Source organism: Rhipicephalus sanguineus, unplaced genomic scaffold, assembly GCF_013339695.2.
Source record: "Rhipicephalus sanguineus isolate Rsan-2018 unplaced genomic scaffold, BIME_Rsan_1.4 Seq873, whole genome shotgun sequence".
NCBI classification, from domain to species: Eukaryota; Metazoa; Arthropoda; class Arachnida; order Ixodida; family Ixodidae; genus Rhipicephalus; species Rhipicephalus sanguineus.
The window spans coordinates 38,479-52,137 of NW_023616185.1; the positions used below are offsets into that span (position 1 = coordinate 38,479).

At 46.0% G+C, this 13,659-nt stretch overlaps 1 protein-coding gene across 1 annotated transcript in view; it reads right to left on the reverse strand.

Moving 5' to 3' along the window:
• LOC119378563 (KICSTOR complex protein SZT2) overlaps window positions 1–13,659 on the reverse strand; it is a 51,444-nt gene that overhangs the window by 10,422 nt on the left and 27,363 nt on the right. Inside the window, exons 7-10 of the mRNA XM_037647650.2 lie at window positions 11,714–11,914; window positions 5,950–6,170; window positions 5,167–5,298; window positions 3,803–3,913 (exon numbers count right to left, since the gene is read on the reverse strand). Of these exons, the coding sequence (XP_037503578.2) occupies window positions 3,803–3,913; window positions 5,167–5,298; window positions 5,950–6,170; window positions 11,714–11,914 (665 nt within the window). The remainder of the gene's footprint in view (window positions 1–3,802; window positions 3,914–5,166; window positions 5,299–5,949; window positions 6,171–11,713; window positions 11,915–13,659) is intronic.

The window sequence follows — 13,659 nt, forward strand, 5'->3', positions numbered from 1 at the left end:
GTACATGTAGCCAGCTAAAACAGCAATGTCATCAAAAATAATTACATTAATAGATTTAAGAGCTTGCACCTTCTGTTCTAAACTGTGCCCATCTTGTTTATCTGAGCCATACAGGTGATGTCGACAAGAGTAATGAGCAATTGGCATGCAGAGTTAATTAGCCATGCCGTGAACAGAAACTTACTACACAACCTTGCATTTATCAACGGACAAATCTGTACGACAACCATTACGCCATTTACCAGCAATGCATAATTAAGGGTGTTCATTGATTATATTCTAAGCCATGCTCCTGGAACTTACCAAAAAGCTATTAGAGAGTATGAGAATTGGGAACCCAAGACGCTGGGTCCCCAAGCTGCGTTGGGCAGCCTGCTCTTGCGTTCGGAGGATCTGCAGAGTTTGAGAATTGGGCCAGACGCAGGCAGCATGGGGTCAAGCGCACGGAGCGCCACATGTGGCAGAATTAAAATTATGCGAGACGCGGGCCATACTGCGTCGTGTCCCACGCCGCGTCTGCGTCGTCTGGCTGGCGACCCACGCTATTTTTCGATTTTTCGGTCTTCGGTCAACGCGAGCACACGAGCCCAAGAGTGGCTTGGGTTCTGCACATGTGCCCTGGTGGCTCGCAAATTTCTTGGGTCCCCAAGCTCCTTGGGGCCCCAGTTCTCAAACTCTCTATTGATAGCCACCTCCAGAGAACAGTGCGCTAACCCACAACTTCACTGTAAGGTTCATATAAATACAAAAGCCCAGGTAAGTAAAATATTAAGTGGCAAATGATGTTTCTAAATATTAAGAAATAGCAACAACAAATGTTCCAAAGTCCAGATAATATGAAGTTCTCCAATAATCCTAAAGCTCCGTAAGCTATAGCAATTTGATAATACTAAATGCTGCACCAAGGGAAGCAAACTAGTACGAAGAGTTGATCAAACATTTAATGATATGATAACTAAAGAGCTCACAAGTCCCCTCTCCCCAAAATAAAAGAATGTTCACTGTATTAAGTGCATTGTAGAGTTCACAACCACTTTTTCAACCAACATACTCAACTGAGATCTCATCAGACAAAATTTCAATGGCAACTAATGACAATCACGATAACAACCATGCACCATCGTCTGCTGATCAGCATCACCGACACAAAAGCAGGCCATCACAATGCATACAGGAAAGGGTGCAACAATCAAGCAGCTTGTAAGGCGTCTCAGAGCGTACAACATGAATGACAAGCATTTCAGCGCAAGAGGCAAACCAAAACCAAATCAAGCGTTAGCGTACACACAGTTGTGAGCATCACAATTCCCCGAAGAACAGAGGTCCAAGTATGACAAGAATGAAGCACCGTTGTCGCCCCGCGAACCACTGTTTCTTATGAACAACTTCACAATTCACAGGTCAAAGCAGATGCAAGGAATAACAAAAACCGCAGCCATTCTCTGATATCGCTTTGCAAGAACATGAAAAGTGAACATCATAGTGAAACACACAGTGCGAAAATACGACGGGGACACAGGAAGGAAACACACACAGCACTGAACTTACAACAGTTTCTTAGATCAATTTCCCTAACATATACAGAAAAACAGCCGCATCAATGCGCATGTCAAAACAGATACATTTCCTATCATCTTGGAAAATCAGAACGAAGAAATGGTAACTCTTTATTCAATAACATGGTTGACGGCAAACTGACACATTCATCACCCAACCTTCGAACCTTTGATGTGGTAAGCAAACATAGAAAGAAGCATGTGCGTGAGATTATTGAAGCTGAGATGATTCAAAGTTTGGGTGAATGTGTCAGTTTGCCATCAATCATGTTATAGAATAAAGAGTTAACATTTCTTCGTTCTGATTTTCCAAGATGATAGGAAGTGTATCTGTTCTGACATGCGCATTGATGCGGCTGTTTTTCTGTATATGTTAGGAAAATTTATCTAATAAACTTTTGTAAGTTCAGCGCTATGTGTGTTTCCTTCCTGTGTCCCCATCATATTTCGCGCAGGGTTTTTCACTCTGCTACACCAACATGCCTAAGTTCGCTCTATAGTGAACATCAGTCAGCACTCAAGACTTTTTCAGCAGTCTCGAGAAGCACACACCCGCACCACTGAAAACAACTGCTCACAGGTCCACAACTGTGCGCATTCACGTCTGTCACGGGCCACGTGCATAAACCACAGCCACCAAAAAAAAACCCACCAAAGAATTTCCACAAACCAACGAGCCATTCGGCCAGTGCGTCTTAGCACCTTTCGGTCAACCCCTCTCAGACAATGGATGTGTGTGCCAGACAAACACGTCATGGACTGTAGCAACCGCTCTCTAGTCAACGTCTTGCACATGAAGCCCCACAACTTGCCTTCTTGGCAGAGTGACCAGTTGCACATATTAAAATCAGAATTGGTTTTTGCAAATTTTGCCAAACCGATCGAAATACCCTTCAGCTGCATGCTGCAGTTTTTTTGGGCTTTGCTAGTGCCTACATGGTTTCAGTTTCTAAAAATCACATTTGCGTAAATTCTGAATGACTGAATTTCGAGGCATTTCATGTTGATGTGTTCCTTTAGGCACACAACTATATGTCAGGAACTGAATAATAATGACGCAAAAGTCACGTGCACAACTGCTTAAAGGAATACTGAACAAAATTTTTTCCACCGAGATTTTCAGCCAAATTGAAAGATAGGGTGCTGAAATCGGTAGACACAACCTCCATTTCAGGCAGGAGCTAGCGGACAATAATGAGTTTAATGCATTTCCCCCAAACTGCTGTGTCTAGCAGCTGTTCCGTGTACTAAAGGAGGTGACGTTTAACGTCCCCGGAAACTGGCGTGCCAGCAATGCCAGACTTAGCCAGCCCCTCCGAACCGGCTACGCTGGCGAAGGCTACGCTGGCGAAGGCTACGTGGGCGAAGGCTACGCTGGCGTAGCGTTCTAGGAACTATGGTTCCTAGAACTGCTATGACCGGCACCGGCAGCGAACAACGCTCCGGGTGGGGTAAAGCTCCTAAAGGGTGGAGCACGCTTCAGTGCCTTTGTGGAAGGGGGAAGCGGATGTAGAGGAGAGGTGGAGAAGGGGAAGTAGATGGACAGGAGAACGTGCACCCTGCATCTGCTGCGGTGACAAGCGACATCATGGCCGTCGATGCACAGCCCCGCGCGCACTGACAATCATCGAAAAATACAGCCAACTTCTGAAAAATGTGTGAAATAAACTCTGTTTATTGGAACAGTCGCGTCTTCTGAGTAGAATTGTGATGTTTTCTTCATTTTTTCCGATTTTTGTTCAGTATCCCTTTAACTGAACATTGCATTGAAAAAGATGACATGTTCTGTGGTTTTTATTTGATGTTCATGATAAATTCAGCTATTCAAAATTTTAATGGGAAAAGCAATGTAGAGGTCCACTGCCAACTCCTTTATTTAAGGTACAGTTTTCAAATGCTTCTCTGAAAGAAGTACCCACCTGCATGTTCATAAGGAACACATTGTGTTCGTTTTGACATCAAATGAATTTGCTGTCAAGACGGATTACCTGTCATGATTTGGCAATGTCTGCCGAATGCACTCAGGCCCCTTGTTATCCTTTTTTTAACTTCCTTTTCATGAGTAGGCTCTGCTGTCAATAATTAGCCTAGGTACACATACTCCATGTGGTCTAGATTAATTTGGTCACCCTGCCTCCCGAGCAACATGATGCCACGAGCATACCCCAAGAACCACAAGCATGCCAAAATGCCTACGCTACTGACACGACATGCGGGACGGAGATCTTCTCGGGCAGCCCACTCACTTTGGCGTCTGGGCCAATGGACTTCTGGCGGGAGCCCCTCATTTCGGCAGCATCAGCACCTGCCTTTTCATGAGGCAACGCTGTCGTCATTTCCAGTGCCTTGCTTCTCAGCTGCACGACATTGTTGCACCAACCTTTCAAGCTTCAACTTCGGTTCAGCTGCGTCTTGCCTGCCGCGACACTTTCCGCACTTTCCCGATACTTACCAGCCTTTTCAATTTGATACAAAACGAAAAATTCGGGCAATACAATTGAACCGCCTTCTGTGAACCAGAACAATAGTTGAGCACAATCATAACTGGCTACAGTGAAGAGCCATCCCAAGTGGAAACACCTCTGTTACATCCAATGTGCGTTATAAGCACATATTCGGCAATCAGTGATATAGGAGATAAACACTTTAGATCTAAAACCTCCCATAAGTTATCATAAGCATGTTTACTAAACTGAGGTTCATCTGTATGATAGCCACATAAACATAATGCAACTTTTCAAATAATGTGAGGGGAGACCTCTGACAAAACGAAATAGGTTTAAAATAGCACCAAAGTTATAATGCCAACTGACAAGTACTACAGGCAAAAATCATGCACAACTTGAATTTTTTCATGCATGTTAGACTTTCATTTCTTCATAGAGTCCCTTGGTATACATGTATCCTTATTCTCACTAAGATAAATAGTTAGCGTTTCACGTATGCAAGCATATCACTGTAGTACCTAATTTTCACACAGTTTTACACATAACTGCATCCAATCAGGCACGCTAGACTGCATCAAGAGCACAAGTATGCCAAAAAGCAAAAGAAAAGGTTGAAAATAGATGACCACGTATTTTTTCATGTCCCTGCAACATTTGCACTCCCATCACTATGAAACTCACCATGAGACTTCATCACTTTGCACCTCATTACATGAAACCTCATTACTTTATACCTCATCACTATGACACCTCATTACATTAAACCTCATCAACATAACACCTCATCACTATGACACCTCATCACATGAAACCTCATCACTTTACACCTCAACACTACGACACCTCATCACTATGAAACCCCGCCACATGAAATCTCATCAGTCTGACACCTAATCACCATGACACCTGATCACTATGATAACTAGCGGAGTACACAAAGATGACGTTACGCAGAGAAAATGTCTTGTTTAACCATTTCTTATCAATATCAGAGTTGGAGATGGCGACACTTTTGCTGCAGTTTCAGTACAAGGTTCGCAAATGGTCCATAGCTGTGTATGCAATTCTTGCTACATGAGCACCTTTAGGTGTAATTAAGAGTCGCGTTTCTTCAGGCAAAGGCAGCAAAGCTCGTTAACCATTAAGAAAGGTGTGTGACTCACCCCAAGGGGAGGTACGAGCGACCCAAAGGGCCTCCGCACCACCTTGGAATCTTTGTCGTCCAAGACAATGCAGTAGTGATCTTTATCCACTTGCTCTAGCTGGTAGCCTGGCAGTGTGAGGTGCTTGAATTCCTGCATAGGGGAGCACAGAAAAAGAGACAAGTGGCAGAGTAGTACGACAGGGGCAAGTCAGTCAACCTGTCTTCCAACCAGAAAACAAAAATTTGAAAAAAGAATTTTAATGAACAGCTCTTCCCCTATTGAGAAAATGAGGACAAGCGAAGCATGGTGTGTGAGTGCCTGACCTACCATTTTTCCTTCTTTCTTTCTCACTGCGCAATGCTCCCTCCTAACTTTTCCTTCCTCCATGTCGGGAATGGGACCTTCTCCCACGTGCTCAGCAGCGCAACACTTTTGTTGCTACAGGCAACAACAATGAAATGCAACAATGTAATGTGGCGACGTGAAATGACAAGTGGCCTTGATAAAAGACCAGACAGCCATATCAGAAATGGCTGATCGCCAAGAAACCCACGATTGAGAGAGCATCAATTATTGGAAAACGGAGCATACAAATACGCATGTGAGTGGCGCACTTTTGAGAGCCGCATTTGTGTACACCCGCATTTCTGTACACTCGCCGGCGCTAGGTTTTTTTTTGATAACTATGCCACAGCCACCGAAATCTCTAACTCATAAAATCTGCACTTAATAGAAAGGAATAAAGAAAACAAAGCAAGTCAATACACATTTATGTTGCATGACATGAACACTACTACTTACCTGCAGGAACTTGCCGAAACTCTGCTCCGGCCCAAAGACAAACTGCAGCGGCACCTTCTGCACCTGACACCCGGGGCACCGGTAGTGGCGTGCAAACGCGTGGTGGTGCGTGCCTCCGCGGTGCTCCGGACGTGCTCCGCGACCATGTGCAACGCCTCCGCTGTCAGCGGGAAGCTGTTGAGGGCTGCCGAGGCCATCTCGTCCTTCAGCATCCACTTCAGCTGTGCACCACAAAGAAGTGGCCAGGGAAAGCATTGGTGAAAGTTGACAGGAGTGAGAGGGCACCATATTATCTGGGAAGAATAGTTTCGTCTGTGAGCTGGCACGGTGTAAAGTCCTGATATAAAGCCATGACGTAGTGTTCAGGTATAAAGTGATGAGGTTTCATGTGATGAGGTGTCATAGTGATGAGGTGTTATGCTGATGAGGTTTAATGTAATGAGGTGTCATAGTGATGAGGTATAAAGTAATGAGGTTTCATGTGATGAGGTGTTGAGGTGATGAGGTTTCATCACCTAAAGTTAAGCGTGATGAGAAATGTGGTTTTTCGTACCGTGCATTCGGCAGCCCTGAGGAGACATAGGTGCAAGCGCAAGGCGTAACCTGCATTTTGCCCAACTGTAATTCTGTAAAACTGACAATATAACCCCATAGTCGGTTATATGTGGCCACAAGTTGACCGTGCCATGGTGAGTGCCTCTTCAGGTGTACAACTCGTGCGCAACACTGAAAAATGCAATCCAAGCAACATATATTCTTTGAGCAGGACATGTGCTGCCCTCTCTCTGGAAAAAATAATGAACAGTAGTGAGATGCTTGTTTTCTACATGGCACCCCTAGCTTTTGCAGAAAGCAAAGTAAGGAGCGCATGGTAAGGAGCACATCCACAAACAGGCGAATATTTGGGCACGGAAACGAACTTAACATGAACTGTGCCAAACATCCCAACATAAATCTTGCGAAGATGCGAACAGTCCTGAAAGACCGTGAAATTGCACTGCAGCCCACTCAGTGTGAAGAGAAATTATATCTACAAGGAGTATCATGCTGCCTTGTGTGCAGCATCATGCTTCAAGGTCTTTCACACTGGAAAGAGCTTCTGAGGGGCATAACACCACGTAAACACGGCAATTACTTGCATGTCACTGCTATGTAAAACAAATATTTTTGTGTTTGAGTACAAAATTTCTAAAGAATTCCTCGAGGAGCGGTTGCCCGTGAGCAAACACTTTCCCAATTAAGGGGAGACGCGGGTCTTGGAACGGTCAAAAATGGTCAAAAAATCGATTTTTCGCAAAGCTTATTTTCGAGGCGTTTGTACTTCTGAGCACCTACTCTCAAATTGCTAACGCTAAATTCGGTCGGGAAACGCGATAAAATCGGCTTTCAAAGCACCCCGGCAGCACTAAAATGTCCCCAAAAGGACGAAATTTGTTCGAACTTCCCGCGCGCGCCATGAGCGTTGCAGCGGGCCGAGCGCCGCCATCTTGGGCTAGATTTGAAGCTGTTTTCTTTGTGCACATTTTGCGCCATCTCAAAATGGCGTCGCTCAAGCAGAACGGCCGCCGTCGCGGGTTTTCTGAAGGTCGTTTCCAGGCCACTGATTGGCTCTCACGCGGCGCGCTTTTCAAGCGCGCCTTTCCGAGTCTCCCATTGGCTGGCGCGACCGACACGTCATTTTTTTTTCTTTGTGTTTGGTTCTCCGCCGTGGCTGTCCGTTTGTGTGCGCCTGCTTTTGCGATCGTGCGTGTTTCTCGACGGACCGTGTCTCTACTTTGTGCCGGTAGTTTTTCCACGCGATCGAGATGCCTGGAGACTCTCGTCTGAAACCATCGACGCAACGAGCTTTTGGAAGCCGTAAAAAACGGGCTTGGAACAAGAAGGCGCCGGCTACAAGTGCACCGTCGGCAGCGGAGTTGGAGTCGCGGCCGGACCCTTTGGACCTGCCGGGAACTTCAACTGACGACACCGTGGGACCAAGTTCGACTAGCGAAACACTTCGGGTTGATGCCGCGTACTACTCAACGGCGGAGCAGGCGCAGCGAGTTGAGAGATCGGCGCAAACGAAGACCGTTCTGTCTGGAAAGTCGGCTACCCAGCGCAAGTTCGACCTTCTTGGAGTAAGCGCGGAGTGCCAGACCGGTGACGCCGGGACCGATTTTTTGCTCGTCGATATGAAAGTTTTGAATAACTTTTTTGCACAAGCGAAGTGCGACAAATGCGACGCAAAAAGTCTCAGCGTGAGGAAGGCAACGGACAAGGAGTACGGCCTTGCGGTAAAGCTTATTTTTTCTTGCAGCAGTTGTGATTTCGAGAAGAAGCAATTTTCTTCTCCGAGAGTGAGCGGAACTGCCACCATCACTCCCTTCGAAGTCAACATGAGGGCCATGAAGGGGATACAGATGATAGGCAAAGGTGTTACTGCCCTTTCGGACTTTTGTGCGTGTATGAACCTTTCGCACCGAGGCTTGCACCACAAGACGTTTCAGGGACACCTAAAAAGTTTAGTGAAAGCCTGCGAAAACACAGCGACTGAAAGTGAAGCTGCTAGTGTGGCAGTAATAAAAGAGCTGTATACAGACTTCCTGAACCCCATAGGGAACATCGATGTGTTCGACGGCTCATGGATGACGCGAGGTCGGAGCTCACACATAGGTGTGGGCTGCATCATTGAGCTCTACACTGGCCTTGTAATTGACCATGTTGTTTACTCAAACTTTTGTCTCGGCTGTGCCCTGGGACCACAGCCGCAAGACGAAGGGTACACCGACTGGCTGGCAACCCACGAGTGCCAACGAAACATCGAATGCAACTCTGGCCGCATGGAAGTAGAGGCTGCGCTGACCATGTTTCAGAGGTCCTGGGCCAAGCATGGTCTGCGCTACACGACTGTGCTCTCTGATGGAGACAGCCGCACTTTTCATGCCTTGTCCGAAGCCGAGGTGTACGGCTTTATCCAAATAGACAAAAAGGACTGCATCAACCATGTCCACAAGCGAATGGGTGCAGCTTTACGGAACCTTGTGGACAAAAAGAAGGCTCAGGGTGAGTCTCTTGGGGGTAGAGGAAAGCTCACACAAGAGAAGATCAAGAAGATCGCGAATTACTACGGATATGCCCTGAGGAGCAATATCAATGACGTGCCAGCTATGAAGAGGGCAGTCGAAGCTACACTGCTGCACATGACATCGACAGATGATGCACCAAAGCACTCAAAGTGCCCCGAGGGTGCTAGCTCTTGGTGCAAGTACAATAGAGCCTTGGCCAATGGGGAGAGTCCACCTTCACACAAGAATGCCCTGCCGGCTTGTGTTGGGGCTGCTCTGGAGCCAGTCTTTGCGAGGCTCAGTGATGAGAGCCTGCTGGCACGGTGCTGTGAAGGGAAGACCCAGAACGCGAGTGAGAGTCTTCATTCGGTCATCTGGACCCAAACTTCAAAGAATGGGAACGCTTCGCTGGAAAGTGTGAAGCGAGCTGCCGCTGAGGCTGTTGCCATCTACAACCAAGGAAGAAGGGCAACCAACGAGTCCATTGCTGCAAGTTTGGGCTATATTGCTGGGGATTGCCTTGTTCGACGAAGCCTAGAAAAAGACTCTCTGCGTTTACGCAAGGCAAATGCAACTCATCTGAAGAGCACCAACACAAAAAAGACTCTTGCAAGGAGACACAAAACGGGTGCAACTGAAGATTACAGTCCTGGACTACTTTGAAGGTATTCTCTCAAGCATAGCAACCTATTACCCAGGGTAACATGCTGCCTAACATCTAGAAGGTTCTTCCTAAAGACTGAAAAGACATGAGCAGCCAGTCGCTTGAGCCTCATACCCCATGGCTTTTCCAGAACCCCCCAGCCGCTTGTCATGGTGGGGTTTTGATCATGCTTTGCACATTGGAAAATTTTTTTAGATATGATTCCTTGGGTGGAACAAGACACTTTCTGTTTTGTTTTGAAGGGAAACAGATGGGGAACATGTGAATAAAATTTATGGTTAAAGGTTCCTTTTAGAAATTTATACAGTGCGTGTCAATCTTCAAACGCGATTTTCTCAGCTTCACATTTTTTGCCAACTTGACCAGCCTTACGGATCTTTTCATTATGTTTTTGTAAGGTAATTTTGATAAATTTTATACCGTTGAATTCGTAAGAAATAGGACTGTGGAGCTATGCTATTTTTTTGTGGCTAAGATGAACATATGAAATTTTGTGAACAATAATGTGAGCTAATTGCATTTCAAGATTACACAATGTCAATACAATTGAAAGTTCTTATATGATGATATATCTCAGTGACAATATAAATAGCATAGCTCCACATGGCAGGTCTTTGGCTACAGCTGCATCTTAAACAGAACCTAAAAATACTGAGGGAAAGTGTCTTAATGACCCGTAAGAAATTACCTAATTAGATTTCACTTATGCTCTCACAATTTGATAACTAATTGAAGTACATGAAAACTAATTATATTTTTGAAAACAGGAGGAAGAAATACATATACACACCCAATTTCATTACAATATCTCCAATAATAAAACTTTTCGTTTCGAGACCAGTGTCTCCCCTTAAGGGTTGCCCTCAATCAAATAGTGCCTCACCTTTTCAATGCACCTACTGATGACTTCATTCTGAAATTCAGGCAAGTGGTGAAGTGGATCCCTCGGAACCTCTAGCTGATAGCTGAAGAAAGAAGAAGATAAGAGCAGTGTTATTTTGCGGTCAGTATTTGCCAACACCCTTCTAACCATAATGCAGGTAGTCTACTTGCATTTGAAAGCATTTTTTATGGTTTTACCAACCAGATGGCAGTGACAAGATACCAAGGGCCTGATTAAATAATACTTGTTGCTTGGCTAGTTGGTACATTCCAGTGGGCTCGACTTGTTTTGCATAAGTGCCAAGGTAGGTTTACCATTCGCTATGACAAACCGATCACTAAGAAACTTGTTTTTGAGTAGGTCTAAGGAAACATTACGCAATGGGCTCTCTCAAGGCTGAACCCAAGGATACCATGAAAACCACTGCAGTCCAAAGAGAGTTGAGGTAGACGGAAGCAATAAACCAACAATAAACTTGGTCACACAGACAAGTCAGTTGATCAGAGGATGAGAGCATTAACCAGGCAGCATACACTACAATGCACTAGCTGCAAGATCACTTATCACACCTGTTACCCTAGCTGAGTCAAGGACTGTAAGAAAGAAAAAGCAAGAAGTGACACAGCGCGATTGTACAGTACTCACGGACTGAAATGCGGCATGAAATTTTTTAGAACATACGTAATGACTGGTATGCACAACTGCTTGAGAAAACCGAGTCATGTCACCATGAATTCAGCTGCTAAAGGTAACGTTCGCTCTAATTATGGGTATTATGGGAATGTGGCTCTGATGTAAAAGTTCAAGACAAAATTTCACCAATATAACATGAACTGAAGATGGTGACATGAGCGAACATTACTCAGTCGTAAAGTGTTTCATTTCAGTCCGTGAGCACTGTACAGTCATGACAAATATGAAAGGGAACACCAAATTCCAGTTCAATCAATGATTACTCGTGATGTACTGATATGAATGTGACGTAGTGAATTGCAAGAGATATCTTTCTGCTTGAGCATTTAGCGCTATGAACTCTTCTACACTCGCCAACTGCGTTTCAATGCTATGACCTATAAAAGGTAATTTCAGTGTTCCCTCTCATATTTCTCATAACTGTACATGCTGTCTGGCTCAACAGAAGTAACCAACAGCAGGGATCCTCCAGCTCACCCAATAGAGGCGATGCTTTCCGCGTCCTCGTCCTGGCGCTGTCGTTCGGAATCAAACATGATTGACGATGACGACAGGCGTGCATCACCGGGCGCCAGCTTCTCGACGTCCGGGGCAACGTCAAGCAGAGGAAGTCTAGACGGATCTTGATGCTTTCGAGGTCCACTTCGGGCTGAGACTCAAGACAGCTGATCACTTCCCCTGGACACATAAATGCGACACAAGACATCAGTTATGAGCTGGGCTAAAAAAAAGTTAAAAACATTTACTCTTATAAAGGATGCAATTGTGGCCTAGTGTTAAAGCATAGGGCTGTTGTAGCACTGGTTTAGTGAGCGGTAAAGACTGACACGTTGGAGTAATGGACCTGACTGTGATTAACCCTACAAGAAACCTGTCTGCCTAAACATCAGGTCTGAATTATAGACTTTATACAAAATTAACCCGCCATGGCGGTCTAGTGATGCTCAACTGCTGACCCGAACGCAGCGGGATTGAATCCCGGCCATGGTGGCCGCATTTTAATGGAGGCAAAATGCTAGAGGCCCGTGTACTTAGATTTAGGTGCCCGTTAAAGGACACCAGATGGTCGAAACTTCCGGAGCTCTCCAGTACGGCATCCCCCATAATCATATCGTGGTTTTGGGGCGTAAGGCCCCAACAATTATTTTTATATTATTACAAAATTAAAACTGGTGCCAAAGTGGATTGCCACAAAGCAATGGTATTTTTCTGCAAAGGAATGATGTGAAGTGTACCCACTAGGTGACACTTACTTATACGCACTGATGACTTGGAGTACAATGTGACAGTTTGCTAAGCATTCCACGCATAGTGTTTTTCGGAACATAGGCTGCTTGTTTAATGAAATTTATCCATGCACACATACAGTGTAAGACACTGCATAGTTGCACAGTTGCGAAATCTTCAACCGTTTACATGCTTGCACGATTAACAGTTGCTCAGAACAGCAGCACCACCCTATCATTTGGGACCCTTTTCAACTTGTGGGGATTGCAGAGACTGAGGATTGCCCGTCGCCATTGCGTGGGTTTTTCGCCTATTTCTTCCATCCACTCTGCCCTCCTCCATGGTCCTACGGCGCTGGGTGAGCAGGGGTGACGTTAACCTCCCTCACCCGGAGCTTGATCTCAACTGTGGCGCCTCACGCGTGTCTCGCGAGACGTTTCGCATGCGGCGAGAAGAGACTCCTCTCTCTGAACATCGTAGGGTAAGCACACGTTTTTCTTCCCATCCGTCGGCTCCTTTGTTCTTGGGGTTCACTCGGACGGAGTTCGCTAACGGTGCCTTGCACCAGTGGCAAGCGCTTACCTTACGTTATCCCTTCCGGATGCTTGGCCGAAGAGCAGTGCAGTGTGTTCGCGCGTGATCATACTACGCCGAGCCACACTTATCGAAAGCCAATGCAAACGGGGTTTGCCCTCCCTCAAGCGATCGGGCCCTGTGGTCGCCGATCGTGAGGGTACACAGCATGGTCCCGAGGGACTTTTTCCCTTAGCGGCGTGTCGCCGTGAGCCATTGCCCATGAAGACGTGCTAGCGGCAACCTTTGTTCTGTATTTCCGCCCGTGACGCGGTTAAGCCTCTTTGCTTTTCCCGCCACCTTTGGAGCAGGCGTAGTACGGTTTTGTGGTGTTGCCACAGGCAATAAAGTGTTGCGGATTCTCGGGAGCAGCACTGTGTACTTTCTGCGCTGCGCTCGGCGCCTTTGTTGCCCGAACGCACGTGTGCAGCGACGCGCTAGTTCACACGAGGCGACGGCAAGTGCGGCCCTGTGGCTCGCTAAGTCCGAATCCATGCTAGTGCCTGTACTCCTGTGAGATACATGCACACTACAAACTGAACTCATTCGCTTGAGATGGTACAGAATAACGCAGCACGCTTCATATTATCTAACTACCATCGCGCTAGCAGTGTCACGTCAAT